Source organism: Lycium ferocissimum, chromosome 7 (genome assembly GCF_029784015.1).
Source record: "Lycium ferocissimum isolate CSIRO_LF1 chromosome 7, AGI_CSIRO_Lferr_CH_V1, whole genome shotgun sequence".
NCBI lineage: Eukaryota > Viridiplantae > Streptophyta > Magnoliopsida > Solanales > Solanaceae > Lycium > Lycium ferocissimum.
The window spans coordinates 39,616,965-39,637,793 of record NC_081348.1 but is presented as its reverse complement, the minus strand read 5'-3'; the positions used below and the strand labels follow the sequence as shown (position 1 = coordinate 39,637,793).

Below are 20,829 nucleotides of genomic sequence, written 5' to 3'. Positions count from 1 at the left end.
GGATCGAGCCCCTTCTGTGGTCTTTTTAACTTGTTAAGCTCATTTTTGTATTCCGAAATATCTTTGCTGGGAACCCACAAACTAAAAATCCTGAATTCGCCTCTGCTGCAGAGGAAAGGGTCATGAAATTGCCTAGCCTTAATTAAAACAATTTCCTCCTGTCTTGATTATCAACAAATGCATAGAGGAACATATACATATATGTCTCCTTGCTTTTAAACATGCACTATTTTGCACCCTTTTAAAACCATCTCCATTGGTCCTATTAGCTCTACTCTTTCTCATTCTCACTATTTCCTCTGCCAATTTTTTTGTTCTACTGAATGTTAAGTTGATGATGTGAAGCCTTGGATATAGCTTCAATGGTATTAGCACAATTGGTTAATTTAACAATCAAATTAATTAACTTAACAGATTATATCAAATGGTCCAGATTTTTTTCAAACATTTGCTTTCTGGATTTCATCATTTAATGAAAAGATTGGTTTTTTTTTTTTTTTTTTTGTCATCTCCTATATTTTATTCCTATGGTTATTGGTGCACAAATTGTGAAATTATAAAGCAAATGGTTTGCATTCTTATTCTATAATGAGGACATTAATAATTCAGAGGCGGAGTCAGGATTTGAAGCGTATGGTTAGGTACTTGTAAATTAACAATGTGAACATATTAAATGAATTTCTTAAGATAAAACGGCATTTGAACCAAAACTACAGGATTCTGCTGAACCCGCTTCCTACACTCTAGCTCCGCCCTGACTAATATAGTATTGTTATTCAATCAAACAACTAAACCTCAATTCCAAATTAGTTCGGTTGGCTATATTTAAGTTGATGAGTTTAAGATTTAGGTTCTTACGTTTGCACCATTTAGACATTTGAAATTTTAGGCTCAAAAGTTTATATTTCTTGAGAACATAATGATACTTCATATATCTATACTCGGCATCGAAAAAGTTGGATTCAATTGAAACCATTGACCATATGCTATATCCGCCACTGACTATATGAGACAGTATTTGCACCAGAGAACTCTAGGTGAATTTGCGCTCTGGAAAAGTTTTGATCTAGACATTTTGTGCATCATTTTCAGCAATGAAATCAGCATTACTACATCTCTTATAATGGAATAGACAAACTATTGTACTGAACCTAAGAAGTTAAAGAACTCAACTTACTACAGAAAACGGAAAATGAGAAAAAGGTAGTCATTGTTAAGCAGTTACACACAATAGCATGAAGTTGAATATTTAGATTTATTTCATGGTTATTCTTGCACTATATTTATGCAGCAAGTTTCAACAGAGTTTCAGGCAGGTCGTCAGAAACGGAGACCTTCAGTTCATTTGTATTGACAAGCTGAAAAACACAGACATGCCCTTCCTTAAGCTTGTTACCACTCACAAACTGTTTCCATCTTCCACAGAAAGCGCGATATCCTTTTTGTCTTATACAATTAACTTTCCACTCTGTCAGGGTTGGGAACTTGCTCCTTCATGGAGAAATTGAACTTGCAAGTAAAGGCCTTTTTTGCCTTTTCCTTTCACAAATTCGCAAATGCACCTGTCATCTTTCTCCACAAGGTTCCATCTGCATAAATTGCGCCATCCGCCTTGTAACCATTTTCTACCGTCCTTCCAATTCTTGAGTTTTGCCACAATTTCTCTGCCAGCAGCGTCGCGAATGATCATTTTTGGAGGGATTTCAAGTTTGTAGTCTCTCACCACATCAACCGGAACATACTGCAATTCGGAAAAAAGGACTTGTTAAATGAGAATTTGATAAGATTGAACTATAAAATCATTACTGTACAGTGCGGCAGCAACAATATAGCTGAGGCTTTGGCTGCTGAGTTTGGCATGAAATGGTGTGGTCTTCAAGGGCACACTAATTTCACTTTAGAACTCGACTCATTGATTATAGTGGATATGCTGAACAAGAAGGACAACAACAACTTGAAGCTGAAACAAACCATCGACAATCTTATACGGATGAAGGATGCTTTTGATGTTCAGGTGTCTCATTGCTATAGGGAAGGGAATCAGGTTGCGGACTATCTTGCTAAACCGGCCTCATCCTCTTCTCATAACATAGTCTATCACTCTTTTGATCAGCTACCAAGACATGCTAAAGGACCATTTCAACTCAATAAATGGCAGATGCCTAGTATTAGAACAAGATTTGATAAAGCCAACTTCTATGTTAGTTGGTTGTACATAGTTTCTATCAGAAGGCCCTAAGTTTTTTTGATGCCTTCTGATTTTAAGGTGATAGTATCACCTTTGTGGGTTAATCTCTGTGTTGTATCGAGGTCAGGCCTAGCCCCCCTCTGCTCCTTTTTGCTAATACAACACCATCCAGACCTTAACTGGGTAATTGAATTAGAAAAAAACACTATAAAATCATTCACTAAGTCTTTTAATTACCAGTTGGTCTCTCCTTTTTGTTCGTATTTTCGCAACAAAGTAAGGATTTTTTGGCTGAGTTGCACGTCCACTTTTGAATATATCTGCACCATATTGGTCATGGAAATCCTTCAACTTGCAAACAGTGACTCTTTTGCATCCAGCTAAATCAAGAAAGTTACCAGGTCAGTTCCGTCCGTTTCATTTTACATGGTCAGTATTATGTTGAACATAGACTTTAATAAAGAAAGAAGACTTCTCTTTTTTTGCACATATCAGAAAATGAGATTTAACTTCATTCTTCTCTGCAATTCGAAAAACTAACAGAAAGTGCCCTTAGAACTTGTGGTCTTAAACATTTCATGACATTTTTATGACTACAACAGCATGTCCAAATGTAAAAAGATGTCATTTTTTCAGTAACATACTAACAAAAAAGAATTGCATATAAAATGAAACAAAGAAGTAGATATAAAGATCTTTAATTTGTGTCTACCTTTTACACGTGGCGACTTTTTCTTGAATACGCCAGCCCTTGCAGTCTCTTCTTCCTCTTCCTCCTCCTCCTCCTCCTCCTCAGTTTGTTCCTCATATCCCTCCTCTTCATCATCATCTTCCTCTTCCACGTGTATGCGTTTTGAACGTGGGACCCTTTCAGTCTCATCTTCCTCTTCCTCCTCAGTTTCGTCCTCCTCTTCTTCTTCTTCATATTCCTCCTCATCATCATCATCTTCTTCTTTTTCTTCCACGCATCTACCTTTTGAACGTGGCTTCTTTTTCTTGCACATTATTGTTTCCCTTTCCTTTTCTTCTTCTTTCAACAGGTATTCCGAAGGATCGTGGAAAAAGGAGACCTTCAGTTCATTTGCATTGACAAGCTGAAAAACACAGACATGTCCTTGCTTAAGCTTGTTATCACTCGCAAACTGTTTCCATCCGCCACAGAAAGCACAATATCCTTTTTGTGATACACAATTCACTCTCCACTCTTTTCCTTCTGAATTACGGAGAATGACTGTTGTCTTATTGTCTGATTTTGAAAGTTGTTCATAGAAGGACTTTGGGACATACTGCGTTAGAATAACTTGGTTAAACAAAATGCTACACATTTCACAAATTACTGGTCACAGCAACAAATAAAGCATGAATGGAAGCGGAAAAAAATAGCTGGCGGATGTATAAATATGTATAATCCGTGTATATTATGTGTATAATCAGTGTATGTATAATCTATGTATACCCGTTAGAAAACATAAATAGTGAATCTGGCCGGCTATTTGTGCAAATAGTTCAAGAAAACACTTACCAAGAAACAGGACTTATTCACATTGTAGCCTTTCAAACATTTCACAAATTGAGGAATATTTGGAGTGAGAAGGTCCTCTGCTTTCTCAACTGCATCTCTTTTTCGTGGAGTTTCATATTCTGAGGAAACACAACATAGTAGTGTTTAGTTAATTCAACTTAATAGGTTGTAGTAAACCATAAAGTCACAAGAAAACAGGTCTTTGCAAGGGAAAATTCGGTCACTAAAAGTCTAAATTCGACTCACTATTAGTCCCATATATGTTATTAACTTTCAACGATAGCTAGAAGAATTGGAGGGTATGAATTGAATCATCATACCTGTGCCATTTTCACCGTTAACATGTGTCTGTTTAGGGAATTTGGAACTGTAAGGGTATTTTTCTGGTCTTTTTCGCTTCCTGCCCCCATCATATATTGAAGCTTTTTTATTTTTGTCCATGGTTGGTGTCTTCACTTCTCTCTCTAGTCCATTCGTGCCGAAAATTCTTACTGTAAATTTCAGAGTGCCATCGTACCTAAATACGAGAAGTTCCCCTTCTTCTAGTTGGTTATGTTTCTGAAATTTCTTCCAACCTTTGCGTACAAGCAAACTATCTTCATCACGCCGTAGTTTTACATTCCAAGTGCCTCCAGAAAGACACTTCAGAGTTGCTTTATCAGGTGATTCTTCGGAAATATGCTTAAGAAACCAGGCTGGGATTCTCTACAAATCAAGAGAGTTAAAAGAACATAAACATTAAGTAGTAGGTCATATAAATTCTGGCAGAAAGAACTAGAGAGATAGGCGGATCAAGAATTTATACTTAAACGGATTCAAGGTTATGAGTTCTTTGAAATATGAACATTATACAGTTCCTAAGAGTTTTTCACATGCATATCTATGTTTTATACTGAATAAAAGAGAGAAAAGTTCACTTATGCTTGTATATTACCAGTTTACTAGTGACTGTGGAACCAAAAATCAGGTAGAAAGTTGCTCTTTTATCTATCTTCAGTAAGGCTTTTTCCATCATCGCAACAGCAGTTGCACTTCTCTTTAACACCAAAGTGAAAACAGACAGCTCCACTGAGGAAAAAACATTTGGTCCTCAACCTATTTCATCAGGGAGTACTGAGGAATTGAATCATTTCTCATAAAAATGTTATAAGAAACAAGTTCAACCTTAGCTGTTTCCCAACCATAATTTACTCCTCTTTTTTTTTTTTTTTCTTTTCTAAATTTGCTCTTCTGTGATCACATGAATTCTGTGTTTAATTTGCCTTTTTCACCATCTGTTTTTCATTGTCTTATGTTTTGTTTTTTTTATCACTTATTAGTGATCTAGTCTTAAAAAAGAGGGTTGGCTTAAAGTGGATCAAGACACAAAGTTGTTTAAAATAATAATAATTCTTCTCTATTCAATACTACTACCCTACAGGGGAAAGGGTCATCAAAATTGCCTAGCCTTAATTAAAACATTTTCCTCCTTTCTGGATTATCAGCGAATGCATATAGGAAAACACACACACACACACACACATATATATATATATATGTCTCCTTGCTTTTAAACAAGGACTATTTTGCTTCAATGGGATTAACACAATTTGCTAATTTAGCAATTAAGTTAATTAACTTGACGGATTAGATCAAATGGTGCAGATTTTTTTTCAAACATTTGCTTTCTGGATTTCATCATTTAATGAAAAGATTGGGTGTTTTTTCTCATCTCCTAAATTTTATTCCTATGGTTATTGTGCAAAAATTGTAAAATTATAAAGCAAATGGTTTGCATTCTTGTTCCATTATCGGGACATATATATTTCATAGGCGGAGCCAGGATTTGAAGTTTATGAGTTTGGGATTTTAATTCTTTTGGCATTACTAGGTTTTAAATTGATTATGTATACATAAGTTAAATGAATTTCTTAAGACAAAACAAAACTACTTGATTCACCTAGACCCGCTTCCAACGCTCTAGCTCTGCCTCTGACTAATATGGTATTGTTATTCAATCAATTAACTATGTTCAATTCCATATTAATTGGGTTGGCTATATCGCTTGTCTAACAAGATTAATTTCATGAGTTCAATGTTTAGGTTTTTACTACACCCATTAGACTTTTGTTCAAAATTTAATATTTCTTGAAATTATAGTGATTTTTCATATATATTATATCTCTACTCGGTGTCAAAAATGTCGGATTCAGTTGAAACCGTTGACTATATGCTACATCCGCCACTGCCTATATGAGACAGTTTTTAATGTATTCTAGGTGAATCTGCTCTCTGGAAAATTTTTGATCTAGACATTTTATGCATCATTTTCAGCAATAAAATCAACATTACTACATCTCTTATAATGGAACCAAGTCTTTAGAAACAACAACAAGAAGAACAAAAAAAACAAAAAAAAAATAAAAAAAAGTCTTTAGAGCTAGGGTTAATTTACAACAGCTTTAGTATATATCAAAAGGAAATTAGAAGGGCTCAATAATGTCCTGCTAAACGTCCAAGTCATGCCCCTACATAGTAGGAAATTAAAAGGGGTCAATAATGTTCTGTCAAACGTCCAAGTCATGCCCCTACATTAAGTAGGAAATTAAAAGGGGTCAATAATAAACGTCCAAGTCATGCCCCTACATTAAGTAGGAAATTAAAAGGGGTCAATAATGTCCTGTTAAACGTCCAAGTCATGCCCCTACATTAAGTCATCAAGTAAGCCTCTTACAATTTGAGTAGAAGAAAATATTTTCTTCAGATTTCTTATGTATTTTTTTCAGATTTTTTATGTGTAAAAAATGAAGAACTCTTGTAAAAAGTCATAAAACTAAAAAAGAATTGTAAAGGGCCAAAAATCCATTTCTTCCGTTAAGATAAGATGCAAAATAAAATACCAAGAGAAGTATGAAGATGTCAAATTTTCCCAGAAGGAGATTAACGAAAAAGTGTAGTGGAAAAAGTGGTCGATAGTGATTTTTTTACATAATTTGCAAGGTGGGACACGACCACCTAGATAATTGAGAAATCAGCTGATAATAGCATCTGCAATACATGCAGTGGGAGCATGTCAGGAACTATAAATAGCAAATGGTTTGAATTTTAGATGTGAATATTGGCTTTTAAGTCACCTTGTAAAGTAGAACTTTAAGAGTTAGTGTATGAAAGTTAAATTCTTAAAACCGTATCCATTGACGACAAATATGTACAAGATTAAGTCACTTAAAAATCAACTACATGTCTACAGTAGCATGCTAACATAAAAAGAAAAAAAAAGTCACCCTGCTGGCGCCAATGAAATTGCATCAAAATTTATTTTTTTCACTTTCTTAGAGTTTAGCGTTTATACGTAATGGTAAAGAATTTTTCCACAATCTCATCTACAACTGCGCATAATTTAAATTTTATACGAAATCAGGTAACGGTGATATTGAATGTGGGCATATAACGTAAGAAGGTACCTATCATGCTTTAATCGGTGAAAACAACACTCAGAACTAATGTTAAAAGATTTATACAAGAGGAAATTGCAGCCAACAAGCACGGTTCTAAACTCTCACATTAGTATCATTGCCCCAACAAGCAATTAGTTCCAAATTTTCAGAAAGTAAATGCAAGGCCATGCCTGTTACAGTTGAATCTAGAGCCAAAAGCCCATTAGTATCATTGTCCTTTGCAAAAATAGGAATCAGAGTTTAGCCCCACTAGATCATAAGGGCCAAGGAGCCAACAGCAAGAACCAAAAGATGATTAAAGCAAAAATTGGATTCATCATGAAGTGCATTTAGTATGGTGGTTTCAAATGAATTTACAAGACGACTGCACACCAAAACCGATAACTATACAGATTCTAATGCACACTTTGTACAATGAGAACCATGAGTAGAGCATTTGCTCCTACTTTTAGCATCACATAAAAGAATTTCCCGCACTCAAAGATCCTAGGCTAAAAAAAATGAAGATGACAAAATCAAGTCACTAAATTTCCATACCCCTGGCCTAGATTCACTCTCCCAATTTTTCGGGGGGATTTGGAATCTATAGGCAGAGTCGAGGTAAAAGAGCTCATTGACGTAGTTACTGAGGTAAGGAAAGTTATAACGGCCTATACAGGTTGAGCTTGTGCCTTCTCATGGATATCCTTCACAAGATCGCTCAGCTCAGGGAAGACTGATATGAGTACAAGTTCGACTACACCATATGTAAGCTGCTTTAAACAGATAGTCGACTGCACATTACGAGACATTTTTTTTGGTTAGTTGAGTGGAAAATATGTGAAAAGGAAAACCAATGTTCTAACAGTGAGATTTTTACCTGAAGGAAATAGTACAAATCTCTAGCACAACGTCTGTACTGCTTGTGCCCAATTAAGCTTACCAAAGTGGCGGGAGCACCATCTAAGAAAAGAGGAACTAGTCAATAATTTCATCCCTGGTCCTCTCAAAGCTGGGTCGATATAAACCCTAACTGTCTGCAGTTCCTTCCCCAAACCCCGAACAAAAAAAAAGATAATTACAGTACAATGTCTTTCAGTGATCTAATTTCCAAAATAGACAGCAAATTTATAGGTGTGTATATTAGGTATAAATTTACATAAATATACACATCATATACAGAATCAGTATAGGTTTTGTATATTTCGGCTAGCCCCCGTAATTAATTTTGCCCGACAGGCCAAATATGATAAAAGTCCAACAAAAAATGTAGAATGGCATGGCAGCAGAAAACACGGTTGGACCGGTTTTGGTGAAATTGAATAGATAACCCAACCCAAGTGAACAAGTGGAAGCATGGAATTGTGTGAATCAATATTGTGTAACATTTCTACTTCCCAGAAAATAATAGCTAGCTTCTGAACAACTGTTACAGGCCCCGAAAGCTTGCTAGCTGAAGGAAGAGTATTACAGCTTGAAAACAATTTAAAAAGAAGCAACAATGGGAGATATGAAGTGCTTTTGACTTTTGCACAGTCGATTACATAAATGATAGATAAGCCAAGCAAAACGTCATGTTTTAAGGAACTTCCATTTATAACATATGTAAGAAGTAATGTTGCACTTACCATAGAGCATCTTTTTCACATCACTTGCTCTACGAGTAGCCTCAAGCTGTTCCTCAAAAGATCCTGCCTTAGAGGTCTTACCTACCGGTTGTCTCGTGCTATGAACAGATCCTTGATTTGGTTCGCAATTGCTGGTTTCAACAAGATTTCTTAATTTTATGAAGAAAACGCCATTGGGCCAGAGAATCTACAGCAACAGAACCAAAGAAATTAAGACGATATTAGCCAAGTTCCATAGTTTCAACAAGATTTCTTAATTTTATGAAGAAAACGCCATTGGGCCAGAGAATCTACAGCAACATAACCAAAGAAATTAAGACGATATTAGCCAAGTTCCATACATTATGAGTATAGCATGCTCCATTATTTTAGTTGTCTAAACCACATTGTAAAGCTTATTTCTCGAAGAAAAGATTAAGGAACCTATGCTATAAAGCTTCCAGACAACACTAAAAGTGCATACTTCTTAACATTTTATGTTGCAGCACAAATTAACAAAACTTTCCCCTGACACTAACATTAAAATAACTAAGTTTATGACATCAATGATCAAAGACCGAATTATGAAACATTGACAAATTGCCACATGCATTTATTTTATGAAGAACTCTCGAGGAGGAGACCCAGTGTTGTAAAAAAGATTTGAGGCATAGTATGTGAAAACTCCCAAAAAAGGAGCCTGCACTAAGGTTTGCTAGAAAGGGACTCTGCACCATTGTCCTTTTTGTAATTCCAAACTATATCTCTTCACCAATCAACAACTTTTCCATTTGTCATTTAGTTAATGCAATCTGTAAATACTGTAACTACAGAAGCAGAAGCCAAAAAAATTTCACTTCAAAGTTGAGCAATTAAGATGGAAACGTTACAATCAGAAAACTAAATGCTTACATCTTGAATCCATCTAATTCCCTGAGCAATAACATCCTCTCTCCGTAACCAATGAATTTGCCTCAACAGCCAATCATCAATAGCATCCTCCATCATTAACTGCATAATTTCCTTTGATATCCAAAATACCTGTCTTCTGCGCGAACAATAACAGCTGTGTTAGATGTTTGTTAATGTTGGCATATCATGGAAAAACATACGCATACAAGATATCTTATGTGCAGGGTTTTGCTAACCTACTACATGGGTGAAGTAGGTTAACACCCTCCCCATTTTTTAATTTCCTTAAATGTCCTTGCCACCTCATTAAATATTCATCTTTTGGGGACTTTTTTGTCTTTCACCATAAATCCCCCAATTCACCTAAATGGACTAACTTTTTATTTTCCAGATTTGTAGCTTCATTCCTTTCTCTCTTCGTTCTTTGGTATTTCTCAAACAATCAAAAGAAAGGAGTTTGTCAATAATTTAGCATTTCTGAGTTTAGCGCAAATCATGAACAATGAGCAACCAGGATCCACAAAGATAAAGAGTTTATTTACTTCTTTTGTACAATCATTGAAGAGAAATGTGAAATCCAACTGTAAAATTCAGCTCACTGGGAACTATAAACCTGGAGTTGATCAATCAGAAGGCAAGAACAAATGGGAAGAATGTGCATGCTTTAGTAGTTCAGCTTATCAGGATAGCAAATTTGTAGTTTTGGCATAATTCCAAATAAAATATTACGTTGACCTTCTAAATCATTTTTAGGAACCAAATTAAGCATGAAGATGTTAAACATGGATGATGGAACCGATTCAAGTGTGAAAGTATTTAAGATAAGTTAAATGTAGGGAAAAAACTCTCAATTTGATACCAGGAGGGGATGGGATAGGAAGTAGAGAAGTACAAAAGGTGTTGTTGTCACCTTAGCCAGCCTCTTCTATTCAGCTGAAAAATCTTGTCCACCAAATTCAAGATAGGTACGCTTAAATTCGGTGGCGACCACTGAAAGGAAAAAACCCGCATGAAATGAATAAGCAATACTGAAGCATCTGATACAAAGAAAATAAGCAGTCCAATACAAAATCAAGCACCAGTCGGCTGGAAGGAGAAATATATCCGATGAAATACAGTTGATATCATTTGATAAAAGGCCGACAAGAACCTAACTCGTAAATATCTCGCATGCTGAAATCACAGCCTTCACCCAAGCTCTCCAATGAGCTAGACATGCAACAATTATTATTAACCCCTACCAAATTGAATGCCCATAATCTTCTTCTGTTGTTTCACAGTAATATCCCTTTCCCGATTTTATTTTGGATAAAATAATAAAATCTTATTTATGTTTGGGCAAAAACATGCTCGTATATAAGAAGTATACCAACCCTTTCCTGAAAAATTAACTTTAACCCCCTTTCATTGGCCCTTAACTGAAGGGAATGTTATCCCTGGGTAAACCCTGGCCCTGCCCCTACTGTATAAGTAATCCAATTGGGAGGCATTCCAGACATGGGATTAGACCGGATTGATTTATCTCACCTAACATGAACCTTAATAAAGCACGTTAATCGACGACTCGATACATATGACACATCCGAATATGCATAAAAAAGATGTACGCATATACATTCACTTGCAGCCCTCTTATACGACACGATTCCAAAGTTCAGATGTCTTGTAGCACGTCTATTCAATTAGTTGGTCTGTCCTCATGTTTTCAGCAGTATAAATGTCCAAAGAACATCAGAACTTCTAAATGCTTTTCCCAATGGATGTCCCATTCACAAGAAGAAGAAGAAGAAGAAGAAGAAGAAGACGACGACGAAAGAGATACCTCTGGTGGCACTATAGCTGGATCCTCTTGTTGACTGGGAACTACTGCCAAACTTGTCTCTGGAAATCCTCCAGAACTGAAAGATTCATGTTGTAGCCCAGAAACATTCTTCAAGTCAGCCGCTGAGCTTATCAGCTCTTCGTCACGTTTAACCACCCGAGGGGGAAATCCTTTTGAATTCAACTCAGTGTCCGAATGCCACCCATTGGCTTCTGAACTAGGTCCTACTTCCTCATGCCCATGGGTTCCCTCTTTATCACCGTCATCATTGTCAGAAAAGCTATTAACTGACTCCGAGGTACTTTGTATTAAACCCAGTTTATTAATTTCCTCCACGTTCCAAGACAAATTTCTGTCTGAAGAAGTAGAGGTAATAGGTTCATAAGAAGAAGATGAAGGAGAGCCAACAACTTTACGCATCAAGCCATCAGAAACGCCTTTGAATTGACGCACAATATCATCCACAGCATCGTCCACGTTAACTGTTGTCACAAAGGATACGTTCACTCATTATAACAAATAAAGTAACTACCATATACCAGGTAACTCACTCATTAAGGTCATGCTTGAGCAATCAGAGAAAGACATAGAAGTATATATTAAGATAAAAAAGCAATCATCTTTAGTTATTCACTTAGCTAACAGATTGAATGTGACATTAAAGCTTCTGACATTAAATAAGCAAACTACTTAAAAGTTCACGACTACAGATGCTATAATGTGAAGAAAAGTAACAAAGTTTTTCGAACTAGTACAAAACTCTGTTCAAACTTTAGTTTTATAGTTTAGCAAAGTGGACTCTCCAACTCACTTCAAGAATGTAGCATTTTTTGACGTTGGAATCAAACATCCACACTGCATCGGTGCATCCTATGTGAAGAAACTTGGTACAAGTTATTCTGGCCTTCAATGGAGTTTTTTTTTTTTTTTTTTTTTGATACTGATCTTCAATGGAGAATTTTTTTAATTTGATGAAATAGGTAGTTGTATTGAAAGTATCAAGAAGGATGCACAAAAGATTACAAAGTAAAATAGGTAATAACTCCAGGTACTGCAAAAAACTAGTAGGATCTGGGAGTTAATACCTAAAGACAAAACTCAGAGCTATTAAGCCACTGAGAGGGAACTAATGAAATCAAAAAGGGGGTCTTCAATGGAGATTTATTATTGCAGTCATTGACAGGATTACCCTTACCACATTCCATGTATACGAGTATATAGATGTAAAATATCCAAAACACCAAACTTGTGACATAAATAGAGAACACAAACATGTTGGTTGGAAGATGTAAAGTACCTGCCAGCGTTCTCATTACTGAAGAAGATTTTCCAAAGGAGTAGTTCTTCATAGACATAAAGCAGCTATTAGTTTGGGTTAAAACAGCCTAAATCTATATGAAATGATGGTAAAAGACCTAACAAACTTCAAGAAATACATACCTTGGAAGAGGCACTGAGAAAATCCCACACTTCATGTTGCTCAGCCACATTGGCAATTGACAAGAGATCCTGTTAGAGAAGGAACATTTAAAGCAACCAGACGGCACATTATATTCCAAATAGATATAAAAGCATAGCAGAACCGTACTTGCAGATATTTGTCAAGCTGAATGCAACGCTGATGAACGAATGCATCCTCTGTACTAGATGAAAATATCCTCTTAGGAGGCAGATGCAATGTGTAATTAGGAATATCCTTCAGGTGTCTATGCAATCTCTCGAAGTTCCTGTATCTGCTTAAACGGCACCCAATAGGAAGATATCAGCTAAACATAGCCAGCGAAAGTTGAGAAAAGAACTTGTTCAGTGTTTAACGGGACTTCTTTAAATGCAATGCAATCAAATTTTCAAACACAATAACATTGAAATGAAGATGTTTTTAGATGATAGGCCATGCACCATTAAGTAGTTAAAATATATACTATATACATGAAAACAATACCTTCTCTTTACAAACCAAGTGTTGTTATTGGCATCAGTAACCGCGATTGAATATACAGCAAAAGATTTTGAGCCCAGCTTCTCAAAATATGCACCCAAAACCTGGGGCAGGAGGAAACAATAGTGAGCGACAAGAATCTTAAACGACAGAAGTCAAAGGTAACCGTGTGTTCCCATTCGGAAAAAAAAAAAAAAAGGTAATCGTGTGTAAAATAATCAAGATTTGAGACCATAGCTGATGAAGTTGATTATACAACACACATGTTTTTTATTTCTTATGAGCCAGCTTGACTTCTTTTTTTAACAGTGATGAGCCAGCAGGACTTCTTGGGACATATTTTGGAGTATGAGGGAAAGATTGAGGAGAATTCACATACCCTGCACTTCAGCTTTGGACGATGATGTCCCTCACCACGAATCACCATGTCTGAAGCGCTCATAGCACTCGGTACTGCATTCCTAAATTCTGCACTATAGAATTCTGATATAATGGATCCACCACCTTTGCTCATAAACAAATCTTCAGTATTTTGTTGTTTAATTAAATCAGATGTACTATTTGATCTCTTAAGCCTAGTCTTAGTCTCATATGCAACAATGGCAGAAGCATTGTCGACATCGTAGAGAACTCCTCCCTTGGGCGGAGCTTCCTTTTTCAGCTCTTGAGACAAATGCAAGGCATGACTTCTCTGATCATGTGGCTGATTTGGATCACGTGGTTTATCTTCCATTATCATGACTACTTCAGATTTCTGAGCTGGTAAATCTTTCCCCACATCTTTTCCACTGCTTACTGGAGGCTTTACTCCAGGAGTCTGAACTCCTCCAGCGGCAGAATTCTTTTGGAGTTTTTTCTTATAATTTCTGCCGATTGCCCACATGTTTTCAAGATTTTCAGGCATCAGAACTTCTGTTCTTCTCTGGGTAGCTGCTTCAAGGACACGAGCCCAGTCACCAGGCCGTGGATGGTTAGCCTCATCTTGAATCGGACTAGAAATTGAACTTCCTGCATTAGCTAATGATAGTTCTCTTCGATGGTCATATTGGCAGAGAGAGACATCAGTCCCTTGACTCTTGGTAGGTGCTTTCTGTTTATGATCGGATTCTGAACATTTTACAGAGTCTGAGGGAGCACCCTGGTTGCGATTGTGACTTTTCACTTTAGTCGATTTACCATCGCCGGACTCCTTACACCCCTCATCGTTATATGCAAGGAAAATGTATTCAATCAATTCATTAATATACCTGCAAGAAAATATATCAAGTCCAACAGCAAATGAGTGGCAAGTTAATACGGAATAGGTAGCTAAACAAATTGAAATGGGAGAAGCCAGATTGATCAATCAACAATGTGAATCAAGTGTGAAATTCTTACTACCCCCATTTGTACAGTGAGCATTAAAATAGTGAAAGAACAGTCGATCCGTATCAGCAGTTAAATCTTGGGAAGCTCAAAGAGCACCTTACATAGTGAGGAAAAAGCATCACTAAATACAATTAAATGTAGACCACTAATTTTTTGCCAGCAACAACCCTAAACTTTGGACTAGCTGACTTAGTCGTTCAAGTGTAATATATTGATGAGATCCTAAACATAAATACTCATATTTCGTAGCTATGCAGACCCAGATATCATGACCCAAAACAACCTCTCTGAATCTAGTCTGTTCCATATGAAAAACAAAAGATATACTCAATACCCCCAACTGCGGAGGCAGCTGGTAACATTTACTGAACGCAGTAAGGCATTAATCAACAACTTTAGATCCTTACAACCAATTAGCAGATATACTATAAGATTCTTTCTTCTCAAACATATAACCTTCTATTTCCATGGTATAAACCTAGCCGACTGAAAGCATCACAGATATGCATTAGATGAAGTTATGTATACTGAGAAAACTAAGTTTTGATGATACACATTTGTAAGAGATTAACTCACCCGGGGCTTGCAAAATTCAGAAGAGGCTGTACTACTAAAGAAGTTAATAGTTCTCTGGCAATACATCGAACTAAGGGGCTTTGTGCTTCTCTGGGTCTTAGCACAACAGCTAAGATTCCACCCATGAGCCGTTGAAGTACCTATAAAGGAAGCATTAGATAGCATGCAAAGTATGTCAATCGAGAGAGAGTCGATTTTTCCATCAGAACACTCCACTCACACCTTGTACTCACTCTCAGCTGATATCAAAGCAGGGTGGAGTTCTTTAGAGACCAAGAGATGGTGCTTCAACCTTTCATCCCTTTCTTCCGAAGACAATGTCCCCATGACATCCACGCCAATTGCTGCCTGGTTCCTGCGGAAAAGGTCTAGGTGATCTCCTACCAGGTCCACCACATCCCTAAAGAATTAGATAACTCGATTCAATTGCTTGTGACTCAAAACCAACACAACAGTCATAAAACCAGAAACAACAGATAGAATAACAAAGAAAGATTTATGTTTAAGAATGGCAACGGGAGCGGCAATCAAGGAAATGCCCACTCCGCCCCTAGCAGAATCCAGAGGGGGTCATCAGTGGGAAAATGGGCACAAACGGACTGTATTCTTCCATGACTAAGTTATTACCAATGAATAGTATGGTTCACTAATAGGATTACAAATGAACAGTGAGAATAGTCAATAGTTAGCTAAAAGTATTGAGTCTCAAACCACTTCATATTTCTTTTTGCAAATTCTTTGGCTCCACATGATAGATTCTTTCTTTAGATTCAACATTTTCAGGCATTACAACGGCTATTAGATGTGAGAAAAAGTTCCCCATTCTAAAAATATTAACCTATCAGGAAAGGAAGGAATGGGAAGGGCATGGGGATAGGTGTTTTTTTAAACAGGTAAGTGATGCATATATTGGTAGGAAAAAAAGAAAAGAAAAATCTAGCACTAAGTTGATGCTAGTACATTTACATAATCAGAACGCTCCTATACATAAAACAAAAGGAAAGGGTTCCTTCTGTACGATTCCTATCCCTATAATAAGTTGGGGGTCATGACTGGGAAATAAATACCTTGTCAACAGTTCTACAAGGTTAATTCCTTTGACTCTTCCAGATATTTCACCAAGGACATCCATGATTATTTCATGCATCAGCTCTGGCGCCTCCTTGTCAGGCGTAATATCAGAGTACCACAAATCTATCACAAAATCATGTAAAACCTTGTCAATAAACTCCTCTGCTGCTGCCTCTACAATTGGAGCACCGATTTTCCTCTTCCATTTCAGTGTGGGTGGTGAGGTCGAAAGTCGACTATCATTCACGGATAACTGCTTCTTTTCTAAGTGCGCCAAGTATGTTGGTGGTCGGACATTTCGAACTTTCCAACGGAACTCCACTTCATTAAACAATATCCGTAATCCACAAACCAAGAGTACAGCTATAGGTAGATTCATCCACATTGATGTACTGGTGTCTGCAATTAAGAGTTGAAACCAAAAACAACCATGATGCGACAATAGAAGAGTAAATTGATGGTTGTGACAAACATTCTACCAGAAAATTTGCACGAATACTCAGAAGTATGATAATTTACTCAAAGAAAGCATGTTGTGAAGTACAAAAGGTGGTAACAAACTTGCAAATCTATCCACCAATTTTTTTTACTTTCCCTTTCCCCCTTTTTCTGGAAAAATCGATGAAAGCTACTTCATTTGTAGAATATACAAAACAAAACTGAAGTAGTTTAACTGGTCAACGGAACCACCCACCAGAAGACAACAAACACCATACCAAAACAAAAAGGACAAAGAAATAATAATTTGAGAGTTTTTCTTTTAAATCCAAAACCAGCCCAATGTAAAGGTCCAACAAACTTAGTAACCGATGTTTCTCCATTCCAAAAGCAATACTCAAGAACATAAAGAAAAGGAGTCTTTTTACTACCATTGATCCAAAGAGCGCCAAAAACATACACAATTATTGTGATCACAACACTCTAAGTAATCCCATAACTTCATAGAAATATATAGGACAAAAACCGAAATCTTAAGTAATATATAAACTGTTGAATTCCCTTAAAATGAGTGGAAATTCTAGTGTAGTATTAAAGGGCACAGTTTGAAATCCTAGTTGTGACTATTATTTTTTGAATCCCTTGTATTAATTTCCATTCGATCTAGAAAAGGCATATGACAAAATGCCAAGGGAGGTTCTTTGGAGATGTTTGGAGGTTAGAGGTGTTCCTATGGCGTACATTCAGGCAATCAAGGACATGTATGAGGGAGCCAAGACCAGGATTCGACAGTGAAAGGTGACTCAGAGCACTTTCCAGTTTTGATGGGGTTGCACCAGGGATCAATTTTTAGCCCGTTCTTATTTGCCTTGGTGATGGATGGATTGACGCGGCAAATCCAAGGTGAGATGTCGTGGTGTATGTTGTTTGCAGACGCCATAGTTTTGATTGACGAGACTCGCAGCAAAGTCAACGCTAAACTGGAGGTTTGGAGGCAAACACTGGAGTCTAAAGGGTTCAGGTTAAGTCGGACCAAGATGGAGTACTTAGAGTGCAAGTTCAGTGAAGTAATGCCTGAGGCTGGAGTGAAAGTGAGGCTTGATACCCAGACCATACAAAAGAAAGAAAGTTTTAAGTATCTTGGGTCCATTATACAAGGAAATGGGGAGATCAACGATGATGTCACACATCGTATTGGTGCAGGGTGGATGAAGTGGAGACTCGCATCAGGAGTCTTATGTGACAAGAAGGTACCACCGAAACTTAAAAGGCAAGTTCTACAAAGTGGTGGTTAGACCGACTATGTTGTATGGGGCAGAGTATTGGCCAGTCAAGAACTCCCACATTCAGAGGATGAAAGTAGCGAAGAATAAGATGAGGATGTTGTGTTGGATGTGTGGGCATACTAGGAGAGGTATGATTAGAAACGATGATACTCGAGACAAAATGGGAGTGGCATCGGTGGAGGACAAGATGCGGGAAGCGCAATTGAGGTGCTTTGTACATGTGAAGAGGAAATGCCCGGATGCCCTAGTAAGGAGGTGTGAGAGGTTGGCTATGGATGGTTTCAGAAGAGGTAGAGGTAAGCCGAAGAAGTACTGGGGAGAGGTGATTAGATATGACATAGCGCAGACCCAGGCTACCGAGGACATGACCGTAGATAGGAAGCTTTGGAGGACACGAATTAGAGTAGTAGGTTAGTAGGTAGTTGAGTATTCTCCCACTTACTCTTCCATACTAGTAGTCGTAGTAGTAGTCCTGTAGTTTATTGCCTTATGATATCTGTTAGCATCTGTTGTTGTTGTTGCTGCTTGCTCTTTGGTTATTTGGTTATTGCATTCCTTTGTTTACATGTTTATTCGTTATTTCTTTTGCATCCTGCTTTGATTTGCTTCTTTTTACGCCGAGGGTCTACCGAAAACAGCCTTTCTACCTTCTCAAGGTAGAGGTAAGGTCTGCGTACACTCTACCCTCCCAAGACCCCACTTTGTCGGATTTCACTGTGTATGTTGCTGTTGTTGTATTAATTTCCATCATTACCAACAAATTTCAATGGTAAACTAAGAACTTGGTATTTACAAAGGTAACAAGTTATCAGTAATAAGATGAAAAATAACAAAGTACCCACAAAGACCCTAATGGGAAATATATTTTCCTAGCAGAAGATACAACATCACATCAAGAAAAAAGAGAAAAATAGTATAGAACTTACGTGTTAAAAAGTAACAGACAGCAAATATACACAAACCCCACCAAACTGCTCTCACTTTTACTTCTTCGATCAGATCTTGAAGGGTCTCCATAGCCTTCATTCTGTCCCTCCCAACCCAAACCCTAGAATAATTCTTCCAAGAATTTGAAACCCAATTAAATCCCCAAGATTAAAAAAGAACTTGTAATCTACAGGATCAAAATCGATTGATTCAACAAGGACACAAGAATCTTGTCCTAGTCAATTATTTAAAAAAAAATAGGACCAAGAACAAGGGAGTAGATTATGGGATCGTATTGCTTTTTGGTTGTGTAGTTTGTGGGTTGTCTTGGGGTCGTATTGATTCGTTGTTACCGGTTGGAAAACATGTTATAGCCACCTTTGTCTTGGAGCTGGCCAAGCTTATTGAATATTTGATGATGTTGGATTCTAGTTTCCACCATTGTCGGGAATGATGTGTTTTGACGAATTTGCCCAAAACCATGCTACACTAAATTTATTAAGGATCATAATGACAATACTATCGTCTTTGTAATTAATTACTACTCCCTCTGTTCCATAGTAGTTTTCACGATTCGCTACTCTAGAGTCTTTATAATTAATTATTACTCCCTCCATTCCATGATAGTTTTCATGATTTGCTACTCGTAGTCAATTTGATCAATAATTAAAACTTAATTAGATTAAATTCATTTAATATTTTAAATTTTAAATTTATATATTCAAAAACTACATAAAAAAATATTAGAAGTTGATGATAATGTTACATGTTGTATTGGATTGGTTGGAATGAAATGGAGGCACGCATTCGGTGTCTTGTGTGATAAGAATGTGTCACCAAGACTTAAAGGCAAGTTATATATACAAAGCGGTTGTTAGGCTAGCTATGTGTTACACCTCGGAAATTCCGGATTTGTTGCCTTGTGAGTAGGCTAATATGAACTTAAGGTGATTATGAAATCCTTACAAGATTAAGGGAAGTATTAGATAGCTTAAAGTGCATACTATAATATTTTGAAGTCATATGAATATGTGAAATCTAGTTTGTTGAAGGAAGTGAAATGTAAGTCGTGTTCGGAAAGGGTTTGCAAAGTACCGAGCTAATGTTGGTTTACTAATGTCTTGAGGAAGAGTTATAACCCTCCTTAGATTGTTAATGAAGTGTTAAACAAGTGCTAAGAAGGTTCCATAAGGATTGGAGATCAAACGAAACGACGAGATTAACTTCAGAAAAATGGAGCTATATGACCACTTATACGGTCCGTATAAGGGGTCCGTATAACCTTACAAAAAAGGGAATTTCCCCGATGGTGAAATACGGTCACTTATACGGACCGTATAAGGGTCCGTATAAGTCCCATCGGGCTGAGTATTTTTCCAAGTATAAATATAAGTTCCCACTTCTAATTTTTCATTTTTACATCTTCTCCATTTCTCTCAAGACCTCTAGAAGGTTCCACACATTTCATTAGCATAAACCCAAGGTAAATCAAAGATCAAACACCAAAAATTGGTGGAATCAAGGGTATAGGTGCTCATTAGGGTTGCTAGAAGTCAAGAATCTCTTTGGAGTTGAAGCTAGGGTTTTCTCAGTGAAGTATTTTCATCCAAAGCCCATTCCTACATAATCAAAGGTGAGTTTTATGTTCATTTCATACTATTAAGAGTATTAAATGGTTGAAAGACTTGTATGATGGAAGAAAGTAGAAAATGGGTTACAAATATGAAAATAGTGGTATTCTTGAATAGTAGTTTTAC

At 36.9% G+C, this 20,829-nt stretch overlaps 2 protein-coding genes across 6 annotated transcripts in view; both read right to left on the bottom strand.

The window, feature by feature from the left end:
* LOC132064949 (B3 domain-containing protein At4g34400-like) overlaps positions 1–5,012 on the bottom strand; it is a 28,680-nt gene extending 23,668 nt beyond the window's left edge. The window contains exons 1-6 of one of the 3 annotated variants that reach the window (XR_009416668.1): positions 4,645–5,009; positions 4,031–4,415; positions 3,711–3,829; positions 2,901–3,474; positions 2,426–2,568; positions 1,335–1,741 (exon numbers count right to left, since the gene is read on the bottom strand). Coding sequence is in view for 2 of the 3 variants with exons in the window: in XM_059458124.1 (XP_059314107.1) it covers positions 1,472–1,741; positions 2,426–2,568; positions 2,901–3,474; positions 3,711–3,829; positions 4,031–4,415; positions 4,645–4,725 (1,572 nt within the window). In the remaining variant the exon portion in view is untranslated. Of the gene's footprint in view, positions 1–934; positions 1,742–2,425; positions 2,569–2,900; positions 3,475–3,710; positions 3,830–4,030; positions 4,416–4,644 lie in introns of those variants that run through there. The other 2 variants (XM_059458124.1, XM_059458125.1) reach the window with 2 other exon arrangements.
* A 2,425-nt stretch (positions 5,013–7,437) lies between these two features.
* On the bottom strand, positions 7,438–19,565 carry LOC132064948 (uncharacterized). 3 transcript variants are annotated; one of them, XM_059458122.1, is made up of 15 exons: positions 19,072–19,561; positions 16,418–16,820; positions 15,573–15,750; positions 15,351–15,490; positions 13,786–14,653; positions 13,410–13,510; positions 13,056–13,200; positions 12,908–12,976; positions 12,765–12,810; positions 11,468–11,949; positions 10,556–10,635; positions 9,646–9,781; positions 8,755–8,941; positions 8,007–8,089; positions 7,438–7,920 (listed from the first exon to the last, which is right to left on the bottom strand). In XM_059458122.1, the coding sequence occupies exons 1-15, from the start codon at positions 19,169–19,171 to the stop codon at positions 7,798–7,800; spliced, it is 3,141 nt and encodes a 1,046-aa protein (XP_059314105.1). In that variant the 5' UTR covers positions 19,172–19,561; the 3' UTR covers positions 7,438–7,797. The 3 variants fall into 3 exon arrangements, 2 of the variants coding, with proteins under 2 accessions (XP_059314105.1, XP_059314106.1); XM_059458123.1 differs by lacking the exons at positions 7,438–7,920; positions 8,007–8,089 and having other exon boundaries at positions 8,918–9,044; positions 19,072–19,564; XR_009416667.1 differs by lacking the exons at positions 7,438–7,920; positions 8,007–8,089; positions 8,755–8,941 and adding an exon at positions 9,882–10,067 and having other exon boundaries at positions 19,072–19,565.
* Between the last annotated feature and the right edge of the window lie 1,264 nt (positions 19,566–20,829).

What these genes read in the sequence shown, in the direction of transcription:
- LOC132064948 (XM_059458122.1), bottom strand. Translation starts at nt 19,171, where the DNA reads ATGAAGGCTATGGAGACCCTTCAAGATCTGATCGAAGAAGTAAAAGTG. An exon ending in AGTAATGAGAACGCTGGCAG is followed by an intron (nt 11,950 to 12,764) that starts GTACTTTACATC and finishes TTGTGACAACAG; the next exon opens with TTAACGTGGACGATGCTGTG. An exon ending in CAGCTATAGTGCCACCAGAG is followed by an intron (nt 10,636 to 11,467) that starts GTATCTCTTTCG and finishes TTTTCCTTTCAG; the next exon opens with TGGTCGCCACCGAATTTAAG.